At 45.8% G+C, this 20538-nt stretch overlaps 1 protein-coding gene across 1 annotated transcript; it reads right to left on the bottom strand.

The window, feature by feature from the left end:
- Window positions 1–3802: 3802 nt before the first annotated feature.
- On the bottom strand, window positions 3803–20126 carry ADAMTS1 (ADAM metallopeptidase with thrombospondin type 1 motif 1). The gene is made up of 9 exons (XM_029578739.1): window positions 19375–20126; window positions 12975–13321; window positions 12405–12537; window positions 11712–11879; window positions 10532–10818; window positions 9468–9654; window positions 8876–9051; window positions 6724–6899; window positions 3803–6467 (listed from the first exon to the last, which is right to left on the bottom strand). The coding sequence occupies exons 1-9, from the start codon at window positions 19859–19861 to the stop codon at window positions 5726–5728; spliced, it is 2703 nt and encodes a 900-aa protein (XP_029434599.1). The 5' UTR covers window positions 19862–20126; the 3' UTR covers window positions 3803–5725.
- Between the last annotated feature and the right edge of the window lie 412 nt (window positions 20127–20538).

Here is a 20538-nt window from a genome sequence, read left to right as displayed (position 1 = left end):
TCTTCCTCCCCTGCACCAATCCTCTCCCTAGGCTGGCAGGAAGAGGAAAGTGGGGGCCAGAGCCGTGGTTTGATTATTCAAGTACCATAGTGCTGCCCACTTCAAAGTGCAAGTTTGGCCTGAGCAGCAGGAAGAGGTGCGGATCTCCTGTTCCTAGGAATAATTGGAGCGAGTTGGCAAGGAAGGAACAAACATGCACCCCCCGCTGGTATTCTGAGATTTCATGGAGACTGGGGAAACCTGAGGCCAGAGCTGCAGAATTGCAGGAGATCAGGGATCTTATCATTTATAATGAGTGTAAGGTGCAATAGATGTTCAAGTGGTCATCTTTAATTTCATTTATGATTTCTATTCCACTTTTTGTGAGTGGTCAGTCTTCAAAGCAGATTACATTTAGGACTTATAATTTATCAAATTGCATTAGGGCCCTAACGCCCATGATAATGCCGTAACTTGCGCGATATATATTGCATCGCAAAATGTGTATGCAAATTTAAAATTAGTACTCAAGTGGGAGGAGAAAATGGAAATGATGAGGATCAGTTAACATGGTATGCGATAGAGTAATGCACACCAATTCCAGAAATAGCGACACCTTTTTCCTGTGCGTTATGCCTGTGTTACTGGCCAAAACAATTTTTATTGCAAATGCTAGTCTGAGAGAGGGAGGGACAGAGAGAGAGAGAGAGAGTGCCTCTGTGGAGGCTCACATATAAGTTAACTTTTTATACCACTGGAAGAGGGGGCATTATGAACTTGGAGTGAGGTTTGGGGGGTGGGGTAGGTTTTGGGGAACAGTTTTACATGCACAGTAGAGGGTAAATTGTACAAATCTACAACTCTACTCTTCTTTTACCTTTCATCAATCCAAATCACATAAAATCTTCATTGATGGTAACTGTGCTGTTCATAAATATGACTGTTCATGTAAAACTGCTCCCTAAATCTACCCCACCCCCCAAATCTCACCCCAAGTTCATAATTCCTCTTCTTACAGTGGTATAAAAAGTGAACTTATTTGTGAGCCTCCACAGAGGCACTCTCTCTTTCTCTCTCTTTCCCTCCCTCCCTCTTTCTCTCCAGTAGCCTGAATCGTGATAAAAACCTGGATGCAATAAATGTATCGCAGGTTACATAAGAATATGCCATACTGGGTGAGACCAAGGGTCCATCAAGCCCAGCATCCTGTTTCCAACAGTGGCCAATCCAGGCCATAAGAACCTGGCAAGTACCCAAAAACTAAGTCTATTCCATGTTACCTTTGCTAATAATAGCGGTGGTTATTATCTAAGTCATCTTAATTAATAGCAGGTAATGAACTTCTCGTCCAAGAACTTATCCAATCCTTTTTTAAACTCATTAAAATATCTTTGCGGTAGCAGTAAAATTATCCTAATCATGCCCCCTTTTTATTACATGTGCTATTGCTGTGATATTTATAGCAATTTGATAAATCTAGGTCTAAGTTTGTACTTGAAGCAATGAAGTGTGAAGTGACTTATCCCAGGTCACAAGAAATGTCAGCAGGGTGTGAACCCTGGCTTTTCTGGTTCACAGCCTACTGCTCTAATCCCTAGCTACTTCTCCCCTTGTCTCATGGAGGTACTTGTATGAGGGTTTTAACTACTTAGGTAACATTCAGATAAATTTTATTAGTAAAACTATTAACTAGGCAAAGGATATAGAAACATAGAAGTGATGGCAGAAGAAGACCAAACGGCCCATCCAGTCTGCCCAGCAAGCTTTCACACCTATTTGTTTTCATACTTATCTGTTACTCTGACAGCTGAGGTTAGGGCCCTTATTGGTAACTTTTTGGTTCCAATTCCCTTCCACCCCCACCATCGATGCAGACAGCAGTGCTGGAGCTGCATCTAAGTGAAGTATCTAGCTAATTGGTTTGGGGTAGTAACTGCGGTAATAAGCAAGCTACTCCCGTTTGTTTACCCTGCCTGTGCAATTCAGTCCTTGTTGGTTGTCTGAATATAAATCCTCTTTACTTAATTCCCCCCTGTCGTTGAAGCAGTGAGCTGCGCTGGATATGTATTCCAAGTGAAGTATCATGCTTAATTAATTCAGGGTAGTAGCCGCCGTAACAAGCAAGCTACACCCATGCTTATTTGTTTACCCAGACTATGTAATTCATTCCTTGTTGGTTGATGCTAATATAAATCATCTTTTCTTCATTCTCTCTGCCGTTGAAGTAGAGAACTATGCTGGATGTGCATTGAAAGTGAAGTATCAGGCTTATTTGGTTTGGAGTAGTAACCGCCGTAACAAGCAAACTACTCCCCTGCTTTTTTGTGGATGCAAATCCTTTTTTCCACATTTCCTCTTGCTGTTGAAGCATAGAGCAATGTTGGAGTCACATTAACTGTGTGTATGTTTATTGAATAAGGATATTAATCTCCAGGTAGTAGCTGTCATTCCCGCAAGCAAGCCACTCCCTTGTCTCTTCTCTTCATTCACATCCTCTAGAACTTTATGGATCCACAGGGGTAGATTTTATAATTTTGCGCGAACAAAAGTACGCTGGATTTTATAAGATACGCGCGTAGCCGCGCTTATCTTATAAATCCGGGGTCGGCGCGAGCAAGAGGGTGCACATTTGTGCGCTGCCTGTTCCCTCCGAGGCCGCTCCGAAATCGGAGCGGCCTCGGAGGGAACGTTCTTTCCACCCCCCTGCACCTTCCCCACCCCCGGGCCCTATCTAAACCCCCCCTACCTTTTGTTGGCAGATTTACGCCTGCTGAAAGCAGACGTAAATCTGCGCGCGCCATCACCCGACCCGGGGGCTGGTCCGGAGGCCTCGACCACGCCCCCGGGCCAGCGCCATGCCCCTGGATCCCCGGACACGCCCCCTCCCCACCCCTTTTTACGAAGCCTCGGGACTTCCGCGCGTCCCGGGGCTGTGCGCGCGCCGGCGGCCTATGCAAAATAGGCGCACCGGCACGCAAGGGCCCTGCGCGCATAAATCCGGTCAGATTTACGCGCGCAGGGCATTTAAAATCCGGCCCACAGTGTTTATCCCACGCCCCTTTGAAATCCTTCGCAGTTTTGGTCTTCACCACTTTCTCCGGAAGGGCATTCTAGGCATCCACCACCCTCTCCGTGAAGAAATACTTCCTGACATTGGTTCTGAGTCTTCCTCCCTGGAGTTTTATATCGTGACCCCTGGTTCTGCTGATTTTTTTGCAACGGAAAAAGGTTTGTCATTGTCTTTGGATCATTAAAACCTTTCAAGTATCTGAAAGTCTGTATCATATCACCTCTGCTCCTCCTTTCCTTCAGGGTGTACGTATTTAGATTCTTCAATCTCTCCTCATAAGTCATTCGATGAAGACCTTCCACCTTTTTGGTCGTCCTTCTCTGGACCGCCTCCATCCTGTCTCTGTCCCTTCAGAGATACGGTCTCCATAACTGAACACAGTACTCCAGGTGAGGCCTCACCAAGGACCTGTATAAGGGGATCATCACTTCCCTTTTCTTACTCGATATTCCTCTCTCTATGCAGCCCAGCATTCTTCTGACTTTAGCTATCGCCTTCTCACAATGTTTCCCTGACTTCAGATCATTAGAGACTATCACCCCAAGGTCTCTCTCCTGCTCCGTACATATCAGCCCTTAGCTTTGTAAAAATGTCTCTTCAAGACTTTGGCACAGCTAGCATTTCCTTCCAGTTTACAAACCAAGAACACTGTTCATTGAAATGCATCGCCCTTGTGTGCCCTTACAAGAGGTCTGAAGGCGAAAGATCTCAAGAGAATAGATTAATGCTTCAGGGAAAATATAGCACAAGTTCCAGAATTCATGATATTTTTATTATCTCCATTAATATGTTTTATTGTATAAATACTCTATCCTTGTTATATGCACTTAAAAAAAAGATAACTTAAAATATCATATTAGCATGTATAAAAATAAATAGGTTCATTTTACATATTTATTTTAAACTTTAATCCTTCACAGAAGGGATGAAAACAAATACTTATAAAGTATGGTTATAGCAATATATTTTACTATGTACATATGAAAAAGCCATATTCTCTCTTAGAACAGAAAACTGACAAAGAACATCTGTGGAATATTCATTGGAGTATGACTGTAGTTCATGGCTGGGTATGGACCAGCTATTTTACGTCTTTGCTGCTTTGCCATATGAAACTTGAACTAATTTTTAGATATGTTATTGTCCTTAGCCAAGGTTTATAACTGGATTTCATATTTTCTTTTTCATTTGTAATAATATTTGTGCATGTACCAGAAATATATCTATCTATCTATACAGTGTGCACACAAATGTGTTACATGCAATGTTTACTCACCTGAACAAGGTAAGGAACTTACACTACCTTGGCTGTGAAAGTTTTTTAATGGCATGCTGGCACCAAGTCTCAGGTCCAATATGCCTAGGGAGCAGAAACATAACAGTGCCAATAGACTGATGCTATATGATAATTGCCACTGTGATATTTCTGCAGTAACATTGTTTCTTTCTGAGAATGGACATCACCAAGAGACTACAAGCATCAGTGTGTATGAGAAAAGTGCAGAAAGCTGAGGACAATACAGAGACATTGACCAGCCGCTGGTTGATTTCAGTCTTTTCTGTGCATAAAACTCCTCATTCAGGCATATGTATTATATAGGCAACATTAAGGGCCTTATTTTCTAAGGCTATCGCACGCTTGCCTGTGAAGGGGACATTGGGGCGGAGTCGGCCCCGGAAGAGGAGGAGTCAGGGCGTCACCGGGGCTGACTCTACGAAGACAGCACAGACAGCGAAAAGGTAAGGAGCCTTTTCGCTGCCTATTTCACGCCGTAGAGCTACACCTTTTATGGTGTAGATATTCGGCGCGTCACCAGCAGCGATCGCACCGCGGCTGTGTGATCGCTGCTGACTAGCTCAGTACCGCCCCCCCGTTTCGCCCCCCCCCCCACCCTCTGTTACCACTGGATTTTCTAAGTTCTGCAAACTTAGAAAATCCGCCCCTAAGTGTCTGCCTGTCAAGTATTTCTAGAACAATGTCAAGCTGGACCTCCTTTACAAATTTTGGGTTTGGATCTGCTCTGCAGGTAGAGAATATGGCTTTATTACTTTATAAATCTATTCTCTGGAACAATAGCAGCCATGAAAAATGAAAATTGAAGCTCTGTTTCTAATCCATTTTCTTCCTGTATAAGGGCCTGGTAAATTGGGTCCATTTTGGACCTGATTTATTTAGTCTTCTTTTTCATTCTGTGTCATTTAGAAAAATGCTTAGTACATAGGCTCCTAAGTGAGGTAGCTAAGCTCTGATCAGAGCTTTCTGCTGTTATTCCATGGTTGCCTGCCCTAGAATTTAGGAATATAATCTGCATCGTATTACAAACCCAGATGTTATCTGGAAAAGTTTCTGTGACATGCTTTGTCGACATGTTCACTTTTGATTTATGTATGCATACATTTGAAGTGCAGCAGACTTAGAGAGAAAATGATAATGCCCTTGGGCTGTGTCTGCTAAACATGAAAGATTCAGAGATTCTGGTTTGCCATCTCCTTACATTTGAAGTTAATAGGATTCTTTCATGAAGCAACACCACCTGCATTTTCTCTCGCTGTCCAATCTGAAAGAATTCTGACAACAGTGGTTCACAAATGAGAACTACCTGTGCTACAGTACCTTTGACTCTCCTGTTTGCATTTTGCTACCTCTGTATATCAGCTCTTGGTGCAGCATCTTATTTAACTGCACATTGAAACCGTGCAGAAATCTATAGAATGTTTGGGTTTCTTGGAGGCGTCGCAGCTTTCCTGCGGTAGGCTATGTCCATTGTAAGAAATGCATTTCAGGAGTCTTTTTTTGAACCCTTTGCCACATGTCTTAGAACATGATGACCAGTCTCCCAGCTGCCACTGGGGGCATGGGAAGTCTGCACATGGCTGAACTTCCTGAGGTTTGAGCTCTTTTGTGCAGTCTGTAGCAGGCAGTCCATTGGGACTTTTGCATAATACGGATCTCCTCTGCCAACCTGAGCCGCAGGTCTTGGAGCATTCTCCCCACTCTTGAATTATCCACTCAGATAAGATGGTCTCCTTGATAGCATTGAAAGAATCTTTATTTTTACTGGGAACCTTCTCAGAGTCAGACTGTGCTGTTTTCTTCACAAAGTAGGTATATTTGATTCTAAGCCGTGGTAAATTACCCACTGTAAGGACTTGGATAGTTAAAGGTTCCTTAAGAGAACTGAAGCTGTGAATTCTTTCGAGAGTAGAAGAGGCACCACTGTACCTTAAGATGTTGCCTTTATATGTAATGTCCTGCTCCAGTGTTGATAAAGTATAGTCACCATTCAGAATGTATGTGCCATCGGCAGCTTTGATGGCAAGGAAACTGCCATCATGTCTGGAACCACTTTGGTTGCGCTGTTTAACTTCAATATTTGTTGCTCCAGCAGGAATAGTGACAATGTCATGATATCCAGGCCTGCAGAGAAGGAAAAAAACATCAGTGTTAGACCTTTGGCTGCTATCATGGAAATGTTTACTCTGACTTTCCCTGAAACAGCATGTCACTAGGAATTTACTTTCAACTGGTAACTTATTAATTGGACTTTGCATAACTCAGTTAAAATGTAAGCCTACACTTGATCCGTTGGTTGCACAGTTTGCAGCAGGGAGTAAGATATCCCAGAATGCTGAGCAACTAAATCATAGATGCAGAAAGTATGAGTTCCATGTACCTTGCACTGGTTAAAGTGCCAGACACTTTCTTGCATGTAGATCCATTGCCTGCACAGACAGCACACTTGTCAAACTTCTTATTCGAGCCTATGACATGGTCACAACCAGCCTTTACACACTGACCCTGGATACAGACAGAAGTGGAATCTGGGCTGCAATGGGTGCCATCAACAACCTGCAGACAAAAATCATTTATTTTTACACAAATGTTTTGTTTATCTGTCACTTATTCATCAATATATTTTATTGTTTATCTTATGCTGAAGTGCAATGCATTCTGTATTGGAGGGATGGGGGCAGAGGAGAATGCAAGGGTTTTTTAGCCACCGAGTACCAGTGGCCATATTTACCCATATATAGCTGTGTCCAGCACTAGAAGGAAGATTATATGAGCTACCAAATTCTCCTGGAAGGATGCTCACAAGAATACTCCCTTCCCTCACCCCCAAATGTTCCAGCTGCACTTTCTTTCTTGCCACAGAGCTGAGGGTGAAAATAAGTGGTAGAGTAAGAACTGGGATGTTTCATGTCATGTTTTGAGATGTGAGACACTATGTCTCAGCTGCATTGGGAGCTGAATCCTTTGCCTAGTGTTGCTCATTTGGCATGGTGTGCCTTGGCTCAATCTCTACGATCATTAATTTGATGTCAGTCTGGGCCAGATAATGTCTTGTCTGTGAAGCTCTTGTACAAGTTTTGCTTCTGTACAGTACAGAATAAACTAGCATCACCTGATACAATAATTTTAAACTGTTTTTTGCATTAGCATCATTCTTATGCATCTTAATGAGTAGAGTTTCAAATTTACCATAAACCTTTTTTATTAACATCATTTGCAATTTAATTTGAGGAAATTTGTGGATTTGTAAATTTCATTCCCTTTAGAGAACTAAGGCCTGGATTTATCAAAATGTGGTAAGTACCGCATGCGATAGCAAAAGGGGCGTGGTTTATGCAAAAATTCAGTTTATTGCAATTTGCTATGCGAAGAGCTAAGTTAGTGCACATTGTGATAACATTATCTGAATTTGTGATGTCAGACCAGTGGTATTTCCTGCATATGAACACTTGGAGGACCATTTAAGAGAGAGAGAGAGAGAGAGAGAGACTGGCCATAATGTAATCCCCAGAGGTAGGTATTTGTATCCCTATGGTAGGCCCACCTAGTAATTAGAGGTGGGATTTAGGTATGAGTGTAGGGGGTTAAGGGCCACTTTGACATTCTATGTGACATGTATGAACAGAGAATCAAGCTAGATGGAGAGAATATTGCCCAAATCTCATCTTGGAGTGAGTTTCCTCACTCTGAAGGCCATTAGATCTTCACAAGAGACCACTGTTCTGTTCGTACATGTCACATAGAATGTCAAAGTGGCCCTTAACCCCCTACACTCATACCTAAATCCCACCTCTAATTACTAGGTGGGCCTACCATAGGGATACAAATACCTACCTCTGGGGATGACATTATGGCCAGTCTCTCTCTCTCTTTCTCTCTCTCTCTCCCTCCCTCCCTCTCTCTCAGGCCCTTCAATTCTCAGCTATCACACAGCCTAACGCAATTCAAAGAGGTGTAGTTAAAATCAGCATTACGGCTGTGCGATAGCTCTTCACAGACAGGCTAACTCCTCCTATTTTCTGAATTTGCATCGCACCATACGATATGGTGCTATCGCATGCGTTAACGGGGCTTTTCGCATGCGATAAGCCCTTAACGCATGCAAAAACGCCTTATCGCATTTTGATAAATGACCCCCTAAATCTGGTTTAAGTGTGCAAGTTAAAGTTTCCTTTTTACACACTAAGGCCTGGATTCACCATTCTTTCACAGAATGGTGAATCCTGCAAAAATGGGGGCGGGCCTGCGAAAGCCCACAGCCTTCACACCACTGCCGTGCGCTGGCTGCCGGCTTTCGCACCGAATAGCGACACCATAAAAGGTGTAGTTATTCGGCGTGCTACTGCCGACAATAATGTTAGTAACATTATTGCCAGCAGCAAAAACACCACCAACTCCACCCCTCCCTGCCCCGACTCCTCCCCTCCCCCTAATTTGCATCATATCGCATACGAAAAGGGCTTTTTCGCATGTGATATGGCCTTATCGCGTGCGTTAGGGCTCTTCTTCTCTTGAAGAAATGGTAAACTTACTTGAGATTGCAGGACAAAGAAATATCCGGTGCCTTTGGCCCGGCAGATGAGTTTGCATCTGTCCTTTGGAGAGACTCCAGCAAACTTGGGAACCCACTGTATGGCAGGAGCCTTCCCAAAAGTGGAACTGGATAAGTCATTGTGAGCTGCACACTGCTCCTCTCTGAATGAATTCTCTGTGAATATAGATAGCAGGATGATCATTACATTTTATTGTTTTTGTTTTTTTTAGTTTAGCAGTTTCTTCTGCTCCTTTTGGCTTCTAGCTCAATGGAATCCAAGTTTGGATCTGGCAGTATGTGCCTTTATTTGCAATTACCTGGAATTTTCCCTTCCCAAGTCACTTAGCCCAGCCTTCCCAGCAGTTGGGGCCGGGGGTCACACACCAAAACACCTTTTGGAATCCTGGCCCCTAAATGTCACTATTGCACTATGACTGTGGCAGCCCCAATGCTGGCTATCCTGACCCATGAATTGAACTGACTTTTTCTCTACCATTGAGTTGCCATGTCAGTCCCTTCACCCTCATTTTATCTGCTTTTGTGTGTATTTCTCCATTCTACACTGAGGTTTTAAGACTTATTCAACTCACCATTCTCCCCTGGGCAGTCATCAGTGTTGCAGGAGCGGTACTGCATCCTTTTGCCTTCACAATACTTCCCTCCATTCTTTGGGACTGGGTTGTTGCATTCTCTCAGAGAATACTGCACTCCTCCACCACATGTTCTAGAGCATTCTCCCCATTCTCCCCATGACCCCCAGCCTCCATGGACAGGAATCTAGAATTAGGAAAAAGGTAAATTAACAGCACAAACTTAACATATCAACAAACATGATTTCTCTCTTATTCTTAGCCCTTATTCTTCTTTTATTTTTGACCAATTATATTTTTTTCTTATTTTTTTTCTTTTGACAATGTATCTTGTTTTTAAAGTCCACTCTTCAGCTCTCTATGCTGTGTTTGTGGTATGTATGTGTCAGTGCGATGCATACAAGGAGCTCTTATGAAGACCTGCTCTTCATCTGCCTATGGTGTGTTCATGCTGTACATGTATTAGGGTCACCAATTGGCTCCATATTTTCAGGAAATGTTGTCTCAGTCTTGTTTTTACCCCACTGCATGGGGTTCTGATTTCCCTATTGCATGCAGTGGGGTAAAACCAGGACTGGATCTGGAAAATCCAGAAAATCTGGAGCCAGTTGGCAACCCTAACTTATCAGTGTGGTGCTTGCATGAGACCCTGATGAAGATTAGCAGAGCAGTGCCCTGATTGATTTGGATCAATAATAGTGGGAACAGTTAAAAATGAGGCTTTTAAAAGCTTCAAGCACTAATATATCTTCAGAAGATGATCACAGAATGAAAAAGGGGGATTCAAAGAATTTTTTTGGCAAATCAAAGTTTTTGCTAGGAGACTGCTAGAAACATAGAAACATGACAGCAGAAAAAGACCACATGGCTCATCTAGTCTGCACATCTGTCCAATTTATCTAGCCCTTACAATTCTCATCTCTCCCTGTTTGTGCTATTTCACCAAATTTGCTACACCATTATTTTTAAACATAATCTAAATCATAAAATGGTGCCTATACTGACAGACTGCAGAAATGTTTAGAATTTGTAAATAATCCTTGGTGGGGGATTAGAACACATACTTCATAGTATTTGCGGTCTGTCTTGTCTGCACATTTGCCACTGATGCACCATTTTCCTTCTCCACAGATTGTGCCATCTGACCAAGGGAAGTGTTTGGTTTGACATATGGATAGTCCTCCAGAACTGCCTGTACACCACAGAGTTGTACATGTGCTGGCTGTATCAGGACAGTGTTTGGACTCATCTCCAAACGTAAGCTGGCACTGCTTGTTGGCATCATACAAGATCCCAGGAAGGTCAGAGAGCAGCTGCAGAGGTTTCTGGGGCTTGTCCAGTAAACATGCTCCTGAAAGAAGAGATTGGGTGTTTAATGGGAAATGTCCCTTGTGTGTTAAGAAAATTCATTAGCGATTAATGTCACAAAGGAAAGAAAGCTATAGCTTTATCCCAGAACACCATATCAAACATAAACAATGCTCACATGGCCAAATATGCAATATACAAGTTTCTTGAGTCAATAAATGTGAGCTTTGGATGCTACAAACATTTCTTCTTCAGACTATGCAAGGAGTCTTAGTAAAATTTTATCTTAAAATATTCCCTTCTGCTGCTTTTGTACTTCCTGCTCAATCATAACTAGAGCTGGGATTTGCCTCCACACACCTTCATTCACAACTATCCAGGGATTTTTCATCTATTTTTATATCCATGCCCCTTTCCTTCACCTCTCTCTCCCCCCCCAATAGGTAGTCTGGTCATTGCAATGACGGTCCTGGGCCAGGGACCATGCACTAGGGCTCGTTCAGGAACATTGGAATGATGGCCCTGGATGTGGCCACTAGCTTTCATCCTTAACAATGACCATAGTCCCCTTCTGCATTGTGATGTTCAACATTTATTGGCTTAATAAAGGTATCCTCTCTTCTCAATTTTTGTTCTCTTTCCACAAATTATATTTTTGATACATTAAACAGTTCTGCTTTTAATGAATAACATAATCTTAATAACCTTATATTAGGAAGAACATGTCATCATAGTTTTAAAGTGAGGGTCTAAAGTCAATTTAATGCAAAAGCATCATAAAGAAAAAATAAGATATAATTTAGATATATTAGATTATTACTATATTGACTTTTAGACAAAGAGCTGTAACAATAAAATAGAAATAGTCTAGTAGTTCAGGGTTTAAACTACTCACTCAAAACTAAATATAAAAGCAGCTAAATGTGCTAAACTTACCATGACCATTGTCCAAAAAAGAGGTGATCATGTAGGCACTGCAGGGAGACCAAGGCTGGTCCCGGTCCAGGTTGGATAACATTGATGCCATCATATGGGAATCTGTGTTCATGCCATTGAGACTGGCACATTGCTTGGATTCATCATGGGGCATATTAAACACATGCCCTAAGGGGAACACAGAGGAAGAGGCACATCAACATTTTTCCAGTATTTCTGAAGCAGTGTTAAAGCTGAATATATGTAGCATATTATTAGGTGTGCCTGCCACTCTACTAATGCCAAGGCAAACCCCCTTCTCCCACCCACCAACTCTTGGATCTTAACATAGGCAATGTTTCCTTACCTTCCTCCCACCTTCCAAGATTCACTGAAAGCAAATGGATTCTAAAATGTGTACTCCCTTTCAGAAGAATTTCTGACACCTTATTTTATGCATTTCTAATTGTACATTTCAAGTAGCCCCATATGATCACAAGATCTTAAGACATTTCTTAGGTTTAGGAGAGCTCAGTGAATGCACTGCTATTACTCAGTGTCAAATGTTGAGCTGTTTCCTCACTATAATAAATCCCACCTGCAAAATGAAAGTTTACTATGCCTGGTTTGCTAATCTCTCTATCTTAAAGCATGGATTTTTACACCTCCTTAGGTGCATGCACCTCCTTAGATATGTGAACTGATCTGTATTACCTAATTCATGAGCTGTGGTAAAGGCAGCCTGCAAGCCATCATCCTCTATTACAGAACAGCTTCGAGTTGGATCGCACACTGTTCCCACATCAGCCATGCCAAGAGTATCACATGTCTGGGCACCACAGAGATCCTGCAAAGTCACACAACACAGTCATTCTTCACTGAGGCAACCACGTGTGCTTTGTTACAAGTACCGGTACCCAGATTTGGCTGCCTGTCTAACTTCATAAAGAGGACACATTTATTCATGGCATTTCTACTGCATAGTGCTTGTGCAAGACTGAGGGTACCTAATTTATGGATCTAGATTCCATTTTTTAATAATGCTCACAATTAGTCTCAATTCTACTAATTTTGTTGGAAGAAGGGACTTTAGTAGTTTGAAAGCTTGCATCTTTAAATTGTTGTTAGCCCTATGAAGGTCTCATTACCTAGTTACTTTACTGGTTTTCTTATAACTGATTTTATCTTTGGCAGGCCTACACAATTCTTGCTTTCAGCTTACTCGAGCCTAATAAACTGTAGATTCAAATTTTGTTTGTTAATGAGTGGATTTCTTTACTCTACCTGTCTCGTAAAGAGGACAGCAGTATCATAGTGCTCTTCATGCCGGTCACTCAAGGGATTGTGCTGCTTTTGCCAGTTGCAGAAGTTCCTTAGTGTCAGAGCAGCATTGGAAGATATATCCGGCCCTGTCTGCTCATCAAAGATAATGAGAATCTTCACTACCACCAGGTTGATAGAGTTCTGGATGCTGGGATTTTTATACAGCTTGGCAGCTACAGACATGAGTGTGAGCAGGTAGTGCTTCAGTTCAGTCCCGTGAAACTCAGCCATGGACTGGTCTGCTACAAGTAGGGTCTCAACGTAGTGATGACTAGACACAAATCGCTTTTTCCGTCTATTTCCAGATCCTATGTTATAAAAAGAACCTGCAGGTTAATATTACACTGTGTAGCCAGGACCATTGCCTGGTGGAAGCAAGGGGAGAGCACCATCTAGCCTGGTTCTCTCCCCGCCTCCCCCAGGATTTCCCCACACACAATTAAAAAATATACATTTATAATAAGATTTTTCATGAAAAAAGACATTGGGGTAAAAATACCATAACATATATATTATATTTACATGTACTACTGTGGTGCCAATCAGAAAGCCCTGCAAAAAAACACATTATTTTATTTATTTTTATTTAAAAATTTTTCTATACCGTCGTCATTAAAACTCATTAGGTTTAATTGTACACTACCTGCTCACACTCATGTCTGTAACTTGGCCCTGAATAAACTAAATTACAGTTACAATATAGTAAATCTCCTATACCAAAACAGCACCAACTGCCAATACTCAAAACAGTAACAACCCTACCTATGAAAATGCAATTCTGAAAATATTACACCAGGCCCTAAAACACTAATACACCTCCTATTAAGAAAACAGAACACGCCAGGCTGCTATAAATCTCTACACAGAAACTATACACTAGTAGAATACCTCACCTTGGTCACACATGTATAACACAGACTGTTGCGACGGCCGGCCATGGGCTCCATGGCCGGTCCTGCTCACCTCCTCTCTGTGGTCCCTCTGGCTCCACTCGGCCTCGCGGCGCAGTAGAAATGCCGCTGCCGTCCTCCTGGGCCTGTCTTATGGCCGCCGCGCCGCCGCTGATTTCCCTTCTCTTCCGGATTTCCCCTAGCGTGCGCCCCTCCACGGGATTTAAAGGGGCCGCGGCGTGCTAGGACTGCCGGACCCGCCCAGATGATGTCACTCAACCAGCCCTACTTAAGGCTGGTTGAGTGACATCATCCCTTTGCAACAGGTACCTTTGCAACAGGTCCCTTCCTAGTTGCCACAGGTCCTAAGTTCCGGTTCTGTTTCGTTTGTGCCTTTTGGAGCCAGACATCTGCCTATACACTGATGACCCTCGAACGCTGCCTGGAACCGACCTCTACCTGCCACTGACTACTCTCAACTGCTGCCTGGAACCAACCACTGACTACTTCTGGATTGACTACAGGTACTGACCCCTGCTTCGGCTGACCATTCTGAACTGTTACTATGGCCTTGATCCTCGCTATCCATTCAGACACTCTCTTCTGGCCTCCTGTGACCTTTGGACATCCTACTCTGACTGTGACTGCACACCCTTGTTTGTGGTGGGCACTCCCCTGCGCTTCCTCCTTCAGAGACCCTGCGAGGCCAACCTAAGACCAGGCGGCCCGGGTAACCAAGGGCTCAACCTGAGGGATCCCCGGGTTGCTATTGGTGAAGCTCCTGATAGCCTCTGTCTCCTCATGTGCTCTGCCTCCTGGTGGCAGGCGCTCTCCGGGTCCGACCGGCCAAGGGTCCACCTCCAGCACAACACAGACCCTCACCAAATATGGAATAAAGCGACCATAAAGTATGAAGAGAAACTATAACAAGCCAGACTCTATATGCAGTGAAACAATGAAAAAACAGAAACATCATCATGCCTCATAAAACCTCAAGCATAATAGTAAAAATATACCAATAAAAAAAATTCAGTATTTCAGAACAGCTAACAAATAGAATAACGTCCTAGTAGTTAGAGCATCAGGCTATGACCCAGAGAAACCAGGGTTCAAATCCCACTGGTATGAGACCTTGGACAATTCACTTCACTGTCCGTTGCCTCAGGCACAAACTTAGTTCCTCATTCACTAAGGGTTTTCCCAGAGACACGAAATGGGAGAAAAGCCTTAATGAATCTGGCCCTTAGATTGTAAATCCCTGGGGACTGGAAAATACCTAAATATAATGAGGCAGATTTTCAAAGGCTACGTGAGTAACATACGTGCGTAACCTGAGAAAATATGCCCCTGCGCGCCCCGAGCCTATTTTGCATAGGCTTGGCGGCACGCGCAAGCCCCGGGATGCGCGTAAGTCCCGGGACTTTCAAAAATGGGCGGTCCAGGGGCGTGACGGCGGTCTGGGGGCGTGTCCCGAGCCTTCCTCTGTTCTGGCAGTATCGGGGGTTCACGCTCCGGCAGCCTGCTGGAGAGGCAGGCGTAAGAAATAAAATAAGGTAGGGGGGATTTAGGTAGGGGGATGGGTTAGATAGGGGAAGGGAGGGGAAGGTGTTCCCTCCAAGGTGGCTCCTTTGGTTCTTCTCTTGGCAGGAAGGCCTGGCCACTGCTGATGCCATTCTTCTCTTCAGCCAGGAAGGCCCGGCTGCCACTACTTTGGTTCTTCTCTTGGCAGGAAGGCCTGGCCTTCACTGCTCCAGCTCCTCTAAGCCACATGGGCCCAGCCGAAGCTGCTTTACCACAACCTCTGCGTCCTTTCTTTCAGCCCTGCAGGACTCTTGTCTCCAGCCACAGATTGGGCTGAAAACACACTTTTCTTCCAGTTCATGGGCAGGAAGAAGGAGGCCTAATGGCAGCAGTCCTGCCATGAGAAAATTCCAGACTGTTGCTTCCACGTTTGAAGCACTAGGCTGCCACCCTAAACTTGTGGCACTCTAGGCAGCCATCTGCTCTGTCTAGTGCTTCCAATAGCCCTGCAAGCAGCACTTTTCCACCCAATACCTATGCAAACACGTCAGAAGTGTAATATGTTAATAACTGACAAAATAAACTTTGTACAGAGTAGAGAATACTTGATTTTAATGAGTTAATTTATAATAATAAAGAGAATGTTATTCAGGAGCATTATTATTGCTGTAACTGCAATGGCCATGGATATTCCTCAAACCAAGTAGCACTTTCAGGGGCTACACCCACTACAATAAATCAACTTTATTGTAATAAATCCTTACAGTAGCTGCTGTGAGTCACCTCTCTGCTTTGGAGAGAAGATAGTCTACATGAGATCATTGGGTTCCACGTGTAAAGAACACACTAGAGCATGGGTTTAACAATCCTGCCTGAATCAGCCCTTTCTCTGTGTCCCCATCAACCTCTTTCTCAACCCCTTTACCTCCTGGCTTTGGTCAACAGCCACTGTGCCAATTATATCTCCACCAAAACTTTCAGTCCTTCCCAGCTGGTGGTAGCTCCTGACTTCTGTGACTCTATGTATAGCAGGAGGGTAGGGAAACCTCGTCCCGGTAATGAAGCCATGGGTTTACTTCAGGGCCCTCCCTTATGGCCAGGCCTGGATTTGTCAATAGGCACACTAGGCCTGTGCCTAGGGTGGCAAAAATCTGGGGGTAGCAGGCTGGCTGAAGATTTACTGCTTTCCAGCTGTGCTTAATCTCAATCAGCAGAGAAAATCTCTGTTTCCTGATCCAGGTAAGCCTGCAGGGAACAGGATGTAGAGGAGGTTAAGCTGGCACAGATAGGAAGATCATTTTGGAGAGGTTAGGAGTGGCTGAGTGTGGATTTCTGAGGGGTGAGGAGAGAGGGTGTGTGAGAGAAAGGAACTGGAAAAGGGGGCAGAGTTAGTATCAGGGAGAAGGGATTGGTTCCAGTTATATGTGTGTATGCCAGATTGGATGGGAGATTAGAAAGGGGGTGCAAGGTGGATCAAGACTGAAGATGCAATTCCCTATCAATGCAATTCAGATCCTCTCTTCCTTGCCCTTTGATTCTATCCACAGATCCTGGAACCCACTCTCATACCTTACTCCTTTCTCTCTTTATCCAATCCCAGAACCTCTCTCCCTCTCCCTTCTCTTTCCCTATCTCAGATTCCTTATTTTCCCTGCCTACTAGGGATGTGAATCGTTTTAGGACGATTAAAATTATCGTCCGATAATTTTAATATCGTCTTAAACCGTTATGGAACACAATACAATAGAGATTCTAACGATTTATCGTTATAAATCGTTAGAATCGTGAGCCGGCACACTAAAACCCCCTAAACCCACCCCCGACCCTTTAAATTAAATCCCCCACCTTCCCGAACCCCCCCCCAAATGACTTAAATAACCTGCGGGTCCAGCGGCGGTCCGGAACGGCAGCGGTCCGGAACGGGCTCCTGCTCCTGAATCTTGTTGTCTTCAGCCGGCGCCATTTTCCAAAATGGCGCCGAAAAATGACGGCGGCCATAGACGAACACGATTGGACGGCAGGAGGTCCTTCCGGACCCCCGCTGGACTTTTGGCAAGTCTCGTGGGGGTCAGGAGGCCCCCCACAAGCTGGCCAAAAGTTCCTGGAGGTCCAGCGGGGGTCAGGGAGCGATTTCCCGCCGCGAATCGTTTTCGTACGGAAAATGGCGCCGGCAGGAGATCGACTGCAGGAGGTTGTTCAGCGAGGCGCCGGAACCCTCGCTGAACGACCTCCTGCAGTCGATCTCCTGCCGGCGCCATTTTCCGTACGAAAACGATTCGCGGCGGGAAATCGCTCCCTGACCCCCGCTGGACCTCCAGGAACTTTTGGCCAGCTTGTGGGGGCCTCCTGACCCCCACGAGACTTGCCAAAAGTCCAGCGGGGGTCCGGAAGGACCTCCTGCCGTCCAATCGTGTTCGTCTATGGCCGCCGCCATTTTTCGGCGCCATTTTGGAAAATGGCGCCGGCTGAAGACAACAAGATTCAGGAGCAGGAGCCCGTTCCGGACCGCTGCCGTTCCGGACCGCCGCTGGACCCGCAGGTTATTTAAGTCATTTGGGGGGGGTTCGGGAGGGTGGGGGATTTTAAAGGGTCGGGGGTGGGTTTTAATGTGCCGGTTTTGCGATTTTTCGATTTTTCACGATTTTTCACGATATTTTACCCCCCCAAACGGCAACAATACGATTCCCTCCCCCTCCCAGCCGAAATCGATCGTTAAGACGATCGAGGACACGATTCACATCCCTACTGCCTACCCCTTTTCCTCAGTCTTCTCCATCTCGAATCCTCTTCCTCCCTGATCTTCTCTTGCTCTGCTACCCTCATGCCTGGTCCTCTTTCCTTTTCACACTCCTCCCCTCTAGCCCCAGTAACTCTCATCTTCTCTTCTCCCTATTCCTGACCCCCCCCCCCCCTTTCCTTCTCCTGTCTCCATCTCTGAGATCTCATCTCTCTACTGAAGATTGAGATTTTTTTTCCTCACCCAATAAAAGAACATTATACAGACACAAACAGGGTTGGAAAATGTCTCCAATTTTATAGTATAAAAGATGAAAATGTTTTCCAATGTGCTTCAGAATTTCCTTTTTTTTGCCACAAAATCCATGAGCTGCCGCAGTAAACTGTGGGGCTGTGCCTTAGACCACCTGCTCCCTGTTGTCTGATCTTATGGTGGTGGCGGTGGGGCGTCACAGCTCCAATAGCACAGAGGAGTGGCAAAATCCTACATTTGTCACTGCTTATGGCTCAGGCCCCACTCCTAGAAGAAGGGTCATATCCCATCAGTATCTGCCCCTTACAGAGGCAGCAGTTGCAGGGCCTGGAGGCATTGGAATCACAGCTAGTCCACAATGCCCAATGCTTTAAAGGAGGCTAATTAAAAAGCCTTGGGCTAGATAAGTAAAATGTGAGGTCTTCAACGTCTTTCTGTTTACTTCTGGCAGGAAATGATTTATTCCCCTCCTCTCTGCCCCTTAAAACTTCAGGAATGCCTGGGCTGGGTGGAAAACTGGAAGCTTTCTTGTTTAGAAGCCTGACAGATTGTGTAAAGAAGCTGCCTTAACCAGACAGAGGGCAAGGAGAGAGGGAAGAGAGCGGGGTTTGCTAGTAAAAGGGGTTTATTGCCTTGAAGACCTAATGGAGGGGATGGGGTGCCTCTTACTGACATCCCTAATTAACTTTCAGCGATCTGCCGTAGAGCTAGGAAACAGGTAATCCTGGAAAAGCCTCGCTTGTAGTAGAGCTAAAGTGTGCGATGCTGCCGGCTGCCCCCCATGCAGACTTCCATTCCGCTCTCTCACCCTCCTTGCGCTGCGCCCCTCGCTCTCGGGCAGCGCTCAGTAGTGCCTGGCAGGCTGCAGGTTCCGCCCCCTCCCATGCAGACTTCCATTCCGCTCTCTCACCCCCCCCCCCTTGCGCTGCGCCCCTCGCTCTCGGGCAGCGCTCAGTAGTACCTGGCAGGCTGCGGCTCTCTCCTTCCGCGTTTCGCATCCCTGCGTCCTCGCTCGGGCTCTGCTCGCTGACCCCGCACCTGGTGGCACTCCTTCTGCGCTGGAGGACGTGGAGCCCGAGCGGGGTCTGCGTGCCAGGTGTGGCGAGCGGGGCTACCTGGCTCCGGGGCTGGATGAAGTATTCGTGGCCGCGCAGGAAGAAGGAGCCTCGGAGGCCTCTGCAGAGGCTGAGCGCCGCTCCCGACGCCGGGTCCCCGTTCACCGTGCCCGAGTAGAAGCAGTGCCCCAGGTCGGGGCTGTCCTGCAGGCGGAGCCCAGGAGCCAGGAAGCTGCGGTCGGGCTGCAGATTCAGGCTCAGGCTCTCCCCGAAGGCAGTGAGCAGGAAGCGGGCGCCGAGCCCGGGGCTCCGCAGCGGGGTCACCAGCTCCTCCTGCGCATGGCCGCCGCCAGGCCCGAGCAGGGTCAGCAGCAAGCAGAGCAGGACAGCCATGATCGGCGGGTTCTCGGCAGATCGCCCTCTCCCGCGCTGGCGTCCTGGGCTAACGCTTCTCTCCAGGGCTGCCGGCAGTGCCACTTTCCCGGATAATCACTGCTAGCAGCTATTCCCCAGCTGGACTGGCAAGATCAGGGCAGCTGAGAGGTTGCTGTCTCCCTTCTCTAATTTTCTTTCCGGGGCTTTGGCGTGGTCTCTATCCCAGGCCCTACTTGCAGGTTCTGTGCCTTCTGGATGTCCCGTACACACATTTATGCCCTGGTGACAGGGATTCTCCGCCCAGGGTCCGCCTTCTTGGCTCCGGGAGCTTCTGAGCTCAGCTAGGACCTGACCGCCCACGGGAGCCGGGCCAGGAATTTCCAGAGAGAGGGCACTGATCACGTCCTTCCCAGCAAAAGGTTGGCACGGGCTCTCTGCAGATCATCAGACGGGTCGGGAAGCGCATCCCCGGGAGCGGAAACACAGTTTAAGATACAGGCAGGTCCCATGTCACCTTCCTGCAGCGGATCAGGGAAAAGGTTCAGCTCCGAAAATGACCTTGATTCGAAGTAATGAGCGCTCTGGCTCCCTAGAATTCCCGTCCCGAGTCTCCCTGAAAGCAAGAGATCTCGGGGGCAAAGGGTGAAGGTGCACATCTACTTTCCGGTCTTGTGCCATTTCTTAACGGTACATGT

This window comes from Rhinatrema bivittatum, chromosome 15 (assembly GCF_901001135.1).
Source record: "Rhinatrema bivittatum chromosome 15, aRhiBiv1.1, whole genome shotgun sequence".
In the NCBI taxonomy this organism is placed as follows: domain Eukaryota; kingdom Metazoa; phylum Chordata; class Amphibia; order Gymnophiona; family Rhinatrematidae; genus Rhinatrema; species Rhinatrema bivittatum.
This window is presented reverse-complemented; position numbering and strand designations above follow the sequence as displayed.

Excerpts from the sequence above, each read along its gene's own strand:
- ADAMTS1 (XM_029578739.1), bottom strand. The coding sequence starts at position 19,861 with ATGGCTGTCCTGCTCTGCTTGCTGCTGACCCTGCTCGGGCCTGGCGGC. Across the intron at positions 6,900-8,875 it reads TCTTTGTCCTGCAATCTCAA|GTTGTTGATGGCACCCATTG; the intron begins GTAAGTTTACCA and ends TTTTGTCTGCAG. Across the intron at positions 6,468-6,723 it reads GGCACTTTAACCAGTGCAAG|GCCTGGATATCATGACATTG; the intron begins GTACATGGAACT and ends CCTTCTCTGCAG.